Source organism: Platalea leucorodia (genome assembly GCF_965183815.1).
Source record: "Platalea leucorodia genome assembly, chromosome: 3".
Lineage (NCBI taxonomy): Eukaryota > Metazoa > Chordata > Aves > Pelecaniformes > Threskiornithidae > Platalea > Platalea leucorodia.
This window is the reverse complement of record NC_138825.1, coordinates 19,669,217-19,683,429: the sequence shown is the minus strand read 5'-3', so window position 1 is coordinate 19,683,429 and position 14,213 is coordinate 19,669,217. Positions and strand designations below refer to the sequence as shown.

Below are 14,213 nucleotides of genomic sequence, written 5' to 3'. Positions count from 1 at the left end.
TAGGGCATGCCCTGAGGTCAGCCACATGCACGAAGCGCAAGCGTCTCCAGGTTCACAGAACAGCCTCAACTGATAGACACAAGTCTTTCAGGATATTTGCATTAGCCTTGCAAGTCAGCACACCTCAGACCCGAAACACACGGACTAGCCATTATCTGGAAGGCTGACCATCCAACCCACTTTGGCGGTAAGAACAAAGCCAGTATGTTTGGAAAGCATTTTCAAACTTTATTTACAACTGTCACAGTGACAAAAATGTAGTTTGAAAAAAATGCTAGCTTCTCCCTGAGGCTCAAAAAAGAATTACAGAAATATAGAATGTATATCATACAACAGGAGGAGTTTTACTGGAGTGCTTTGTTCTTTAGATACGTTCAACAACAAATAGAAATATACACAATACTTTCAAAAAAAGAATGCAGACAGAAATATGCAAGTCTTTAGGGCAGACAGCAGGTCTCAAGTCCAAGGATTGCCATCTCATTGCTGCCCACATGGTAATATCTTTGATATACAGCTTTGACTTGGTGGTGCAGATGGTAGAGACCAATAGAGAGTAACACCTAGAAATAAGACAACTGGCTGGTATGCAGGTGTACAAGCTCATTCCAGTACGACAGCAAGACTAGAACAAGTGTTACAGATACAACAGCTGAATCCATCGCTAGAGAAAATGGTATCACCACATCACGACCGTTTGGTGATCAACTGTCCACCAAGATGGGCAGGGAACATGTATGTATAACCAGGTCTGCGTTGCTGGACCAGAGACCAGCCGCAGTGTAGGAACACTGAATTTCTCCTGCTTTGTGCTAACTCATCTCCAAACTCCTATCTGTCTGAAACAGTTATGCAGAGCTGATAAATTATTGCCATTATGTTTAAACACAAGCAAGACAAGACTAAAACAATCCTGCCAATATGTTAAAAGCAGTTCCCAACCCCCACCAGCGTTTAACTACTCATGAGGTATTAAAAATACAAATACGCACATGTCCAAATAGATTTTAAAAATGGAACCGGTTATAAGCAAAGGGGGGTGGCATTGGGTTTATTATGGAAGTTTGGTTAAGGCCTTGACATTTTTTTTTTTTTCTCTTCCATGACCCCAAATTTGGTTTAGGTGGTAACTGTTCTCATCCTGTCCCCAAGATCGACTGGCTCCCGAGCTGGTCCCCGAAGGTGCGAGATCATTACTTTCCAGGAAAGCAGCGGGTTACCCTGTCTGGCAGCAGACTGGCCTCCTCCCCAAACAGAGACAGATGACTTCTCCTTGGAGCAGGACATGGCGAAGAGGATACAACCACACACTGCACTTCATTAAACACCCATGGACATTTCACCCTTGCCATGAAGCAGAAACACATCTTGTCTCAAGACACCCGGGCTAATCCTCTCCCTGCAAGCCCCCTTCTCCCAGTGGTGATCCACACTAGATCTGGTGTTTCGTCTTTGGATTACCTCCAGGTCTGGCAGTACTCCCCACCACACACACCTCTACCAGCCTGTCCTGCCCTGCCAGGGCTCTGAGGAGGCCCTGCAGTGCAAAGCTGGAGGAGATCCCCCACCCCAGCCCTCACAAGCCCACTGACCAGTGAGTTAGAGACATGAAACCCTACAGCCTCAAGGACATCAAGGTAAGGAGGCGTAATCCCCACCCCCTGGCTTTGGGCACTGTACAAGATGAGACCGACCGTAGCAGCCTCAGCAAACAGGAGAGAAAAATCCGAGGTGTTCAAACCTACACAAGCTCTTGCTGCAGACAGAAGCATCTTTACATCTGATGTGCATTACCTCACGCTAACCACCTGCAAGATAAACTAGGGCCTTGCAGTAGAGATGACAAGCAGCAGCCTAACATTATCCTGCAAATACAGCTGTTCAGCATTGAAGAGTCTAAAGGCAAAGAGAGGGGGAGAAAACAGCTTTGGGAAAAGTGGCTGGAAAACAGGCTCAACAGCAAGAGCAAGAAACCCAACTACTCCTACGGACACTCACGTTACCCTAGGAGGTGCTGAACCGGGGAGAGATACAGGCCCCTCGTCAGTAGAGCATTTAGCCATTCTTTGCTACGGACACCCTTCCACCCCCCGACACACAAAATGGAAGCTGTAAGAAAGGCAAATCTGAGAGATGACAGCTCTGTTCTCATGCTTGTAGCTGGAGGCAGCTCCCGGCCAAACGCTGCCACCTCTGACTTTCCTCCCCCTCCCCAAGCTCCCCCCTCCAGCGGTCCTCGCGTGGTCACCCTTTGCCATGTGCTTGGAATTTCACTGCTGCCTCCGCCTCGGAAAAATACAGATAGTGATCTCGAGAACAGCAAACATTTCTCTGCGTTACTTCCTTCCTTCCTCAGGAGGTCTGGTGACACCGAGGGCTTCAGTTCTCGATACAGAGAATACAAAAAAACTAAGATCTCGCAGGTGCAAAATTGAACTTGTCTTTTTTTTTTAAAAAGACTTTCAAAAGAAGTGTGGCTCTTCCTTCAGAAGGGTGCAGTCCCTTGCCTTTCCTCAGATACCATTTATTGCTCCTTGTTGTCCTTCTTTGCATCTTCACAGTTTTCTTCCTCCTCTTCCTCCTCCTCCTCCTGCACGAGGAACTCCTCGGGTGGCCATCTCAACTCACCGCTCTCCACGTCACCCTCCGTCGGCTCCACCACGATTGAGGGCAGGCGGTCCTTCAGCTTACAGTAACGGTCGAAGTCCGAGGGATCAGGGAAGATCTGAAAGAGCCAAGAAACAGTCTGTGAGAGGGGCTGCATTCAAGCAGTCTTAGCCAAAACCCAGCTCTCGAGACATTTGGGTCTTCAGGGAAGACTAGGCTGGACAGAGTAAACCACTGAGTGACGGGAAGACTCTTGAACTCCTAAATAAGCTTCTCTAATCTGAGTATTGGAAATAAGCGCTGCCCAAGAAGCTTCCAAAGCACATGCTTGCTTGGATAGTGCTCAAACAGGCATCTGCCCTTTCGGGTATTTATCCAAACACCTCACCCCCACTGCTTTTGCATTAATGCTCATGAGTTTGCACACTGAGCTATCTCGATCAGAGAATCTGAGAGCTCATTTCCTGCTGCTGGTCAAGCTACACACAAGAACAGGCTTGTGCTCCAGGCTCTGCTGCTAGAAGGGAGAGGAGGCATGGGGCAAGCCAGTGCTAGAGCGGTCCAGACCCTTGCAGCAAGGGCCTGCATCTGGTATCACTCCAGGGCCACAGTACCAGAACAAAAGAGAAGTTCAACTGCATTTCAGAGATAATTTTGGCAGTGTCCTGCATGCTCCAGCTACCATGCACCAGCAGTGAAACTCAGCAGGAAGATGCTCGTTTTGTGGAAGGGTTGGAGACTGGCCCGTATTTCCTAGGGCAGGAGATGCCGGTGGCATAGTCAGCAAGTATGTACCCTGGTGCAAAGAATATGAGGACCCCCTTATCTCCAGCCCCACAAGGTGCTCGGAGCAGTACCTTACTCCTTCCCTCCCACCCATAGCTCACCACATGGGTACACAGCAGCAGCATCAGGGCCTAAACTTGCCCGCAGCACCTCTGGGATGCATGCTTTGATCCTACTAGGAACTGAGGGAAAGCCACAGGTACAGGAAAAACTGCCAGCTCAGTGTTAGCAGGTCTGCGTGACTGAATTGCAGTGTGAACAGAAAAGGTTGCTCTTACTTATAGGGATGCCCTACTAGGGGAACAGCTTCAAACCCCAGCTCATCCAGAGAATTGCTGGGTGACAAGAACCAGTTGCCTATCAGATCCCCTGGTTGGTAACCAGAAGATTAAACAATTACCACCTGTTTATTTAAAAAAAAAATTATCAGAGCACCCATTTCACACTACAGTTGCATTTAAACACCCCAAAGAAGATAATGAAAAAATAGATCTTCCCCTCCAGGTTGTATGTGAGGTGAGGAGTCAGGCACTGCACTTTTCTTTGAACACCAGCTGCATTCAAGCAAGCTGTCAGAGCATCCTTGCAGGGAACAGCACTGTAGACCTCAGACAGGCACACTGCTGATGGGTGGCTCAGTTTGAGAGCAAGATCTCATCTGCTTTGATCTTTGTGGTTCCATTTACAAAAGCAGGTTCTCCATCCAGGAGCCCTGAGCATTAACCACAAAGCATCACACTCCTCATGCCAATCATGCAGGCACCCACCACCTTGGGAAGTCCTGGCCCAAACCCCAAAATGAAGCATCATCCTATCAACAACTTCTTCTTACCAACCCGAGAAAGCCATCGGGTTGCTACTTAATGCAAAGTCAGGCAAGGTAACTTTGGGAGGGGGTGCTTGGGCAAGCAACTCTGTGTGAAGGTAACACACAACAGGAGGGCTCTTTGCAGCCATCTGGTCCTGGGGACAGTTGTGCAGGACCCCAGCTCCCACTACGGCACCCACCATCCATATGCTTTCCAAGTACACCGGACTGAGGTCTTTGAACGCAGCCATGTTAACATGGGCATTGCAGTACGAGCTACTTGCTATTAGTCACTCCCAGCACAAGTGAGACAGTAACTGTTTCTTGGAGCTTTGCGGCTTCTGCTTGGCCACACAAAGGCAGTTTCAGATACACGGTGCACTACTGGAAGTACAGGCAGTGGCTCTTAAGCATCCACTTGTTAGCTAAACTCAGGATAAAAAAAAAATACCCTTGACATTACAAGGTTTAGAAGGTTGCAATGGAAAAAGAAGTGTGGTTCAGGAGGTTACATAAGCTGAAAATGTCATGAAAATAGCCTCCTGTGCAAGAAAAATAGCAGTATAATAATTAAACTAACCTTTGGCTGCTATCATTTTAAGCACATTAGGTCAAATTGGAGCAATTTCTTTGAAAATAGCCTGCCAGATTTTTTTTCCAGAAACTAAGTAGTAGTCATTTCCTTACAAACAAATATCCCCGAAGTGTGGTGTGCAGCTTTTTTAATAAAAAAACCCTAGCACAATCTTATCTCAAACAGCTGCAGGACAGGCCGAACCCAAGAAGGTCAGGATTTTTTCCACTAAGTCATGCTTTTTAATCGTCGAGGCAGCACGAAGTGAGATGTTGCAACTGCACTTTCAAGGGGTGTGGACAGTCAATGGAAAAAATACACAAAGGCAGATTTCCTCGCATGTGATGAGCAGGGTGACACGGCAGGCTGAGCACAGGGACCAAAAGAAAAAGGGTTTCAGATTAAGACTCTGTTTACACATCTGGGGAAGCCGGGTGGAAAAATTACCCCAACCAGCTTCCCCACTCACTCCAAAATAAGCTGTGTTGCCAAGCTCTTTATAAAAAGATAAGCAAGCACCAGCTTTCTGCTGTCCCACACCAGTAATGTCATGCTGCATTTGTTGGCCCCATATGCCTAATCTGGTCCCACTCCAGATTTAGACAATGGGAAGAAAAAAAACAACTCAAACTTGCAGCAAGGTCCCCACTGGGAATACAGCAGCTCAGCTCTGACCTGCGAGCTCTGCACCCTTTTGCACAGCAGCCAGGACAGCTTGTCTAGCAAAACCTGCCTACGAGCCCTTCTGCTCGTGTTACTTGGCTCAGCCATGTGGGAGGCAGACTTTGCATCTCCCCACCACCCAAAGAGCGCAGCAGCAACGGGCTAACTTCTCCCCCTCATTTATCAGAGGGAGCCACATTGCACACAGCTGAAGCAGATGCCTACTTCTGGCTGATCTGGTCACTTGATGAGGGACAAATGACAACCACCAACTGGTTGTGAAGGCTACCTAAAAGCAAGTTTAGCAGCAATTCAAAGGTATCTTCCTCCGCCTTACTTGCATGACACAGCACAAGGGACTGCAATTGCTTCTGCAGAGCTCCCCCACCCCCCACCCCCCCCCCGTAGCTGAGCCCCAACTCCCGGCCCACAAAGAGACACATCCAACACCTTTAGAGCCCACACAGGACATGTATTGCTTCTTACACTACTCAACATAGCTTCTTGCTCACAGTAAGACTAATTTTCACAGGCCTCTCCAGATTATGTTTTGGGAACTGCTCTCCTCATACAAATCAGCACATACAAATCGACCAAACTCTTGCCTTGCAGCTAGAAAAGGCAGTGAAAAGCAGAACTTGAAATGAAAGCCTGAAATGATTTTAGAAAGATCATGTTTGCCTCTGTTTCGGATGATCTAGCTCTACTATCCTTGAATGAAGTCTTGGCAACAAGAATGGAAAGTTTTCATTGCCCTGGGGAGGCTCATACCCTCTCTCAGCATTCACAGGGATGGAGAAACACCAAAAGCAGGAGAGATGTCAGACAATTAAGAGCATTAGCTCAGAGCTACCATAATCCAAGTGACACTTGTAAATTTAAAACAACTTCCACATGTCTACTCCATACCAATACCCATAGTTAAAATGTTTGTCTCCCCTCCCATGGGGCTGAAAACTATTTCAATTATATTATAGGGAGACTAAGGTAATGAGATCTTTCCAAATTCAGTTACTGTTTTGGGGGAAAGCTTTGCTTCATTGTAATGGTATACAAGACTGGAAAGTCTGCACTGAGAGGCATTCCACTTTAGGTATAGGATGCACCCCGATGTACGCATATCACATCCTCCCAGTACTAACAGCTAAGGTTTGTGCCTCTTCAGCTGTATCATGTCAATATTCCAAATCAGCATTTAAGTTCTTGAATTAAAACTTTACTGCCTTGAGAAGCACGGCAAGCTCATTTCAGGAAATATTTAAATCAGCTCTCAGTGTCCTCTTCGGAGGAATTTTTCAGCTATAAGAAGCAGTGCTAACACACACATTTACTCATACAGTAGTCATGACTCAAAATTGAGCTCCATCTAGTATGCACACAGCAGCCTGTGACTCAGGTTTATGAACTATGACAACTCCCCATTCACAGACAGATTGCCCTGTCTTGGGGGACAGTGGCTGGGGAACTTCATACAGCATAACAATTTTCCAGAGTAACAAGGCAGCAAGTAGGGAGGAAAAAACATGCACTGAGATGTTCTGATTAGCTGCTGTCTTCAGTTTGCACTTCAGTGGAACACTTTTTTGCATAGCATAGCTGCGAACATTATTAGTTTTGGCTCCGTTTATCCCATATCCTGCTTCTGCCCTCATTTAAGGTCCCAGAACCTGGAATACACATTGACTCAGCCTACTACTCGTCTAGTAACCACGCATCGGATGTGCTATGTGAACGAGTTATCCTAAACTCACTTGCTATCACCACTTTTTTGCAGCCCAGTCTCAACATCTTCCGCAGTAGCAAGCGCCAGTTCTTAATACAGGACTTCCCCTGCACAAATCAAGGCTGTACAGACATGAAGAAGCTTACAAGCAAACAAGACAATCATGGCAGAAACTCAATTTCCACCCTTTGCCATCAGCCCCTGGGTCAGTAGCATGTTGGTCCCTCAGTTTAGTTGGAGGGATGCAGCAGATGCAGCCCAAACCCCTCAGCACCAAGCATCACGGCTTCCTGAGAAAGCCAGTGCTTCACTGGTGCTGGTGAAGAGGCGTTGCCTTCACAAAAAATTATTTCGCCACCAAAACAGATGACCTAAGCTTTCGCCATAGACACTGGATGGAGCATTAAGCCTATTTACCTAGATTCAGTCAGTCTGACATGATTCACAGCTAGCTGTGGCTGTGATTAACCTCAACAGATCCCAGCATGATGCGATCATGACTTAAAGAGCTCAAGCTCCCCATGACAACCAAACCCCAGCTGATGGCATCAGGCAAGCTCAGCCTCTGGATGCCAGTCTCCTAAAAGAGAGCCTAGGGTCCCACAGGACCAGCAAGCCAGCCAGACAGCCAGTCTGCAGCAAAGTACACTGCTCAGGACACAGCATTTGCTCAAAATAAACACTTTGGGCATCAAAGTGTTTTCAGTTGTGCTCAGAGCCCACTCCACTTCCAAGAAGCGAGGCAGGATCCAGGTCAAGGCACTGCTTTGACAACAGCTCCACGAAATGATTAGTTCAGCTTCTGTTTCAGCAGCATCGTTCCTGCTGCTGTGAGATGGCATCAGAGGACAAGGTGGCAGAGTGCTGATGAGGCTTTTCGGAGAACGGGTATATCTAGGGGCTGGAAAATAGCAAACGGTACATTAGCCTCAACTGGCAGTGAAAAAGGCCTGGCTCGCCGGAGACTGCCAGGCAGGAAGCACACGAAGCCCTCCATAGGCACATCTGTTTGTAGCAGGGGCATCTTGAGCCATCAGCTGCATTTCAACGAGTTTTTTGTTTAGTAAGTCCCATGGGAATTATGGGACATCTATTAAAGATCCAGAAATAGCTCTTCACTGCAGGCACAAGACCCAGCATGACATCATCTCTTCAGCTGCATCTTCTGTTTTGTCTGTGCCACCCTGCTCCAAGACTCATGCCCCAATTTCACCATTCACTTCTGCTCAGGCCCTTTAAATCTGTTGGCTGAACCATCTTCAGGGGGCTCAGAGAGCAGCTTTACATCACAAATACAGTAATAAAACTGCTTCACATAGAAAGGTTTCGGAATTAGCACGTGAGCTCACAAGCATCGTGTGTTAACTGGAAAAAGGCATTTCTATGCCGAGAAAGCACATTTTACAAGCGAAACTACAAATTACTAAACCCACACAGGCAACTCAGTTATCACTGATATGACTTCCGCAGTCTGAGTTTTCACATCATTGCTTAAAGAGCAGCGATGGCCAGCCCACCGACCGCCCGGAAGCTTCACCAGTGAGGTGCACGCTTTCAGCTGATGTCTAGACAGACAGACACTCCAGAGCATGAGCTGAGGGCAAGGGCATGAAGGAAGCCAAAGGAAAAAGTCAACAAGCCAAGTTCCCTCCATAACCAGTGAGACAGACAGGAGCCCCGAAGTTCAGTGAACTCCATGGGACAGAGGAATCCGATTGCTGAAGTTTATACTCTGTATGAGTTTGTTTCCTCAGCTTATTTCCAAGTAAAGGCAAAAATACTTTGAAACAGTACTGTTGGTTGGACAAGCCTGTCTACAGCAAACACTGATGTGCTTGACAGTTCCAGCAAAGCTGCTGTACCATCTCCTCTGGTCCAGACAGTTTCATGCCTGCATATGGTGGTAGAAGCAGCCCCCAGGCTCCTGGCTAGGATCCTACGGACCACCTCCCAGGCAGTCCCTGCTCTACACAGCCCAAAGGGGGACATTTTGAACCTTATTTTGAGGTCATCTCTGCAGTAAAATAAATACAAGTTCTACTACTAGAACAAGAGAAACTTTTGAAGCTAGAAGCTTGCCTCTCTCAGTTCTGGCTCCACTTTTTTTCTTGCCTCTCATAGCCAGCCAAGGGCTGTTCCACTCACATCGTGAGTGCCCAGCTCTGCAGATGAGTGGAGGAAGATGTTGCAGTGCAGAACAACAAGCCTCAGTGTAGCAGCAGTCATGCTCCATTAGCCCTGTCTAGTTTTAAGTTATTGCACTACAGCCCTCAGACTAGCATACAATTTTCCATGTACCAAACTCTCTCCATCAGCAAGAGGAAGCACAAAGTGCCAAAGTCTGAGGTAGAACAAAGAGTTCACGGTGCGATCTGTATCAGATTTGTCCTTGCTGTTCCAACTTGATTTTTCAGTCCTTTAAGGATGATTTCAACTTACCTTGATGTACACTGTGACATTCTCAGCCTAGCACCCAGAGGAGGAAGGCTGGAGCCTGCTCCCCAATCCTCTTTACACTAACCTGATTTAGAGGCAGACCTCACACACAGCCCACACACCACTCATGCCCCATCAGGATCTTCCATGTCAACACCTCAACCCTTTCTGTCATCAGTTTGGCTGACAACAAAGTACCAGCAGGCAGTTCCCAGCTCTTGCAGGCATTTGAAAAAAGTCATCTATGACTAGACCACTACAGAGGAGAGATCCAGGATGCATAAACCCTGCATAGATATGAGTCGTCAGCATTTATGACTCACACACCTTCAGGTTCAAGATGATCCACTCAAAACCAAACAGGCCTGTTCCCCAGTTGGCCCAAGCAGACTTATCAAGGTCATTAGCACTTGGGGAAAAACCTCACTGAAGCAATCATTAGAAGAAGCAGGGCACCTAGATTCTGCCTCTCACTGGAAAATTTGGATAGGTAGAGGCATTTGACCTGACTGGGTTAAGCCTCTTCATATGGTGACCCATAAAGACAACGGAACATCCCAGGCAGGCTGGTTTGATTGCTTCATGTTCATAACCATTCTCATTGCTGTACACTCCCTCTACAGGAGGGGAAAGAGAGGCCATAAGCTTTCCACTAACTCAAGCACTGAAGCACAGCACAGCTATTTCCACACACAGGCAATAAACCAAATAACTTGTCCTATCCAGATCCAGAATTCTGACCAAAAAAAGCAACGCATCCCCTTTTCCTCCCGCAGCTTTGGCTTCTGCTGGCGGCCTCAGCTGTGGCCCAAAGTTCAGTTGATTTCATGCTTCAGTGCACTGTTACTGCCTTGTAGCTCATTTTTCAGACATAAATATGCAAGCATACAACAGCACACCTCATTTGAATGCACGCTAAGAGCAACTGCCTCTGTGCAGGCTGTGTAACATCTGCAAAGGAAGAACCCTGCATCGGGATCTGCCATTAAGAGTCACCCGATGCACGGACCAGATGCAAGTCATCTGCATGCACTCAGCGCCTCTGTTAAATCTCATCAACAAGTCTCCTGGAAGAGTGGGAAAACATGGATCTAGTAGGTAGGCTAAGATGCACAACTTGTCCTTCGATTAACTATAAGCCAGGAAATGAAAGGGATATTGAGACTAAAGGATTAAGGCTCAAGCTAGTTTCTAAGACCACCTCTTCACCCCAATCATTGATTGATAGCTAATTACATTGTTCACAACTTTCAGAATGAACGCAGCTCATGCCTTCAGGTACCGGTTTCCCCAGTGACATTTCAAGGTTTGTTTAGGCTGTCCCTGGCCTCACTGAAGCTGTTAACCTGCTCAAACAGGCCCATCAGTCAGGAAAACCAAGAAATAGATTAAAAAATTTAAGCGCATTATAAACACGACCCTCCTGCTCTAGGCAGATGATTTGCATGCTGCATTACAAAGAGATCCCAGAGTCCTCTCAGCCCGGCAAGTGGGGCAAATCCTTCTTTGATGCATCTCCCCACCTCCCACTGAGCCCCCATGAACGCTGAATGAGCGGGGGCTCAATCGCTTCAGAAAAAACCAAGTCCTTTGCCAATCCAGTCTGATACCAAGTGATATTTTAGACAACCAGCTCCTGCCAAGCAAGCATTCCAGTCTGTTGACTAGTTCTCACTACAGCAAGACCTGCTATTAGGTCAGGCTATGGAAAGGTACATTAGACTGAGTTTGCAGTCCAGCCCAGGCAATTCCTTAGGGGATTACTGCCCAAGCAGCCAGCAAAGCACTTACCTGATATGACAAGCCATCCTTGCGGGGGCTTAGCCCGATCTCATCCATAGTTGGGGTGTTCATCATCACTTCAGTCATTTCAGCTGATCTCAGATAATCAGGGCTAGAAACAAAAGACAGCATTCAAATCATCTGAGGGGCTCCAGCAGGGCTGAGCAAGATTTAAGTAGCATCGGGAAAGAAAAGCAGGCAGCGGAGGCTGTCGGCAGTCTATTTCTGGTCCCTTCCTTCCTGCCCTCCCTTGGAAGGGGCTGGAAAGAGCCGGTGAACCGGCGCTACAGCCCCTGCCCGCGGGGAGCGGCCCCCCGCCGCCCTCCCCGGGAGCGCGGCCCCCCGCCGCCTCGGGAGGCTTCAGCAGCAGCGCCTGGCCCCTCACTCCGCCTCCCCCAGCTCTGCCCCCTAAGGGGGGAAAGTAAAAAAACACAGTAAATAAGTGCAAGCGCTGGGGTTTTTTTTTCTTTTTTTTTTTCTTTTTTTTTTTTTTTAAGCTGGTGTGCTTTAGCTCCTGCTGACTTATTTTACAACCTCAGGGACTTCCACACCAGCGGAGCGCACGGCGCCAATTCCAGCTCTGCTTTTGCAGCCTTAATGGCATTTCCAGCTCGAGAAAGTGAATTCCCGCAGTTCGCCGCTCCTCTCTTGCGGCTCATCCCGCTATTGCTCGGCTCGCACCGCCGCTGCCAGCCTCTTCTCCCCCACAGCTTTCGGCAGAATCACGTCGCGGGGCTCCACGCCGCCCCGCGGCATCGCCTCCTCCCGGGGCACACGGCTGAAGCCCCGGCAGACTCCGCTTCAAGCCACCCACGGCCACAGCGGCGAGCGACCCGCCGGCGTAGAGCCGCCTCCTCCCGCCCGTGGGCCGCGACCCCCCCCCCCCCCCCCCACTCACCAGGGCAGGGGACACAGCACAGACATGAAGTCCCGGCGGAGGCTGCCCCGCGCCCTCGGGGGTGGGGGGGGTGGCGGGAGGGGGCACCCAGGCGCTGCCCCACAAGCGGAGCGGCTGAGCGGCACCGGCGGACGCTGCGGGACGCTGCTGCGCTGCCCGGGACCCCCGACCCCGCGCCGCTCCCGCCGCCGCCTCCCGTCTGAGCCCGGCGGCCGCCGCCGCGACGCCTTAAATGGCCCCGGGGGGCGGGGCCCGGCCCGCGACCCCGCCCCCCTGCTTGACGTCAACATTTTCATGAATGGCTTCGGCTCGCGAGCGGGAGGCGGTGGCCGGCACGGCAGGGCCCGGCCCGGCGCGGCCCGGCCCGGCCCGGCGCGGCTCGGCTCGGCTCGGCTCCTTCGTTATTTTTCACCCTGGCTGTGCGGGCCGAGGTGGGGGGCGGCCCCCCAGGACCGCTGCCGGCCGGCCGGAGCGAGGATGCACCGAGCATCACCCAGGCCGGGGCCGGGTTTCATCTGCGGGAGGGGAAACCCCCTTGGTGGGGGTGATGGCGGGGGGGAGGCTGGGGACAGGCTCCTGGCCCTGAGAAGTGGCAGTGGCCTCCGGTCCCCGCTCCTCTGAGCGCCTTCTGTGCCCAGCACCTCTAGCTGGAGTAGCAGCAGAGTGAGGAGCTTCACCAGGCCGAGCTATATTTAGCAAAACGTGAATCAATAACGGGAAGGCGCAGGAGGAGAAGGAGGCAAATCCGTTTGCTGCCCGGGAAGCGCGAGCGCCGTGGGCAGATACGGGCGAAGCGCGTTTCTTGCCTTCCCCGCCTGACACGAAACTGCTGGAAGGCAAAATGCATCTTTGGGCGAAAGGCCTGGGCACCCCCAAACCCAGCTGGAGTCCTGACTGTGTGCATGGATCCGCTGATGGTGCTCATCCTAAGGAACGGGCTGTGCCCCAGGGCAGATGCCCGCAGGGCAGGGCTCTTGGGACAGGACAGGCCCTCCAAGGCTTCTGAGGGATGCTCAGTGGTTTTGGGGACTGCTTTCCCCCCTGCTTGCTCACCCAGTGAGCAGTATCTTGCCGTACGCTGGCAGGTAAAGTTTAGCACAGGGGCTGTTTTTGCTCCACCTGTTGCTCCATGCTGCTGCTCAGACTTTGCCAGCGAAGCGGATATCCAAGCACACGACTACAAACGCTTCTCACGTTACCGTGCCTCACCTTCAAACGCAGAGCATACAGCTGCCGCAGCACTTCATATACGTTTCTATGCACGGGCATATACATGTTATTTGCCCCAGTGTTAAAGTGCTGACAAGTGCAAGTTCAGTGTTTCTGAAGGGCAGCTTTGCCCTCAGCTCCACTCAGCCAACCCCCAGACTGTATATAAATGTGTACATACATACGTGCATGTGTTTCCTCAGACTGGATAATTTAATCTTCTTAGATTCATATTATATAATGGGAGCGTATGTGGGTGTTTTACATCAGGCTTCAGCAAGCTACTGCTTTGTGCCAGATTAAAATGAATCACAAGGAGCTGATCGAGCCCCTGCAGATGCGTGGAAATTCAGGTGGGTGCAGGTGAGCTCGCTGCAAAGGGTCACCAGTAACCTTCCGCAAGCTTAATGGGAGGGAGGCAGCAGGGTGGACTCGGTGCACACACTCGCCTTCCCCCATTGGGCCTCCTGACAGCGAGGTTTGGAGGGGGGGAGAGGAGTAAGAAGACAACCAAGTCTCCGCAGTGCTGGGGAAACCTCTGCGTTTCGCTGGTCTGGCCACCGGGACCCCCTCTCCCTGCTGCGTACCCAGGGACGCACGTGCTCGCGCTTACTGGCTTTGCTAATTTCTGCCCTAAAAGAACATGAAGACTTGACTTTTGAAAGGCTTTTTTGAAGCTGAACGGTCTAAGTTGGTGCCTGGTGGTACGTGCAGGGGCTGGGAGACC

General features: G+C 50.0%; 1 protein-coding gene across 1 annotated transcript; it reads right to left on the bottom strand.

The window, feature by feature from the left end:
* Window positions 1–234: 234 nt before the first annotated feature.
* LBH (LBH regulator of WNT signaling pathway) lies at window positions 235–12,467 on the bottom strand. The gene is made up of 3 exons (XM_082307060.1): window positions 12,278–12,467; window positions 11,389–11,491; window positions 235–2,725 (listed from the first exon to the last, which is right to left on the bottom strand). The coding sequence occupies exons 1-3, from the start codon at window positions 12,301–12,303 to the stop codon at window positions 2,525–2,527; spliced, it is 330 nt and encodes a 109-aa protein (XP_082163186.1). The 5' UTR covers window positions 12,304–12,467; the 3' UTR covers window positions 235–2,524.
* Window positions 12,468–14,213: the final 1,746 nt, after the last annotated feature.

Excerpts from the sequence above, each read along its gene's own strand:
- LBH (XM_082307060.1), bottom strand. The coding sequence starts at position 12,303 with ATGTCTGTGCTGTGTCCCCTGCCCTG. Across the intron at positions 11,492-12,277 it reads GTGCTGTGTCCCCTGCCCTG|CCCTGATTATCTGAGATCAG; the intron begins GTGAGTGGGGGG and ends TTTTGTTTCTAG. Across the intron at positions 2,726-11,388 it reads AGGATGGCTTGTCATATCAG|ATCTTCCCTGATCCCTCGGA; the intron begins GTAAGTGCTTTG and ends TGGCTCTTTCAG.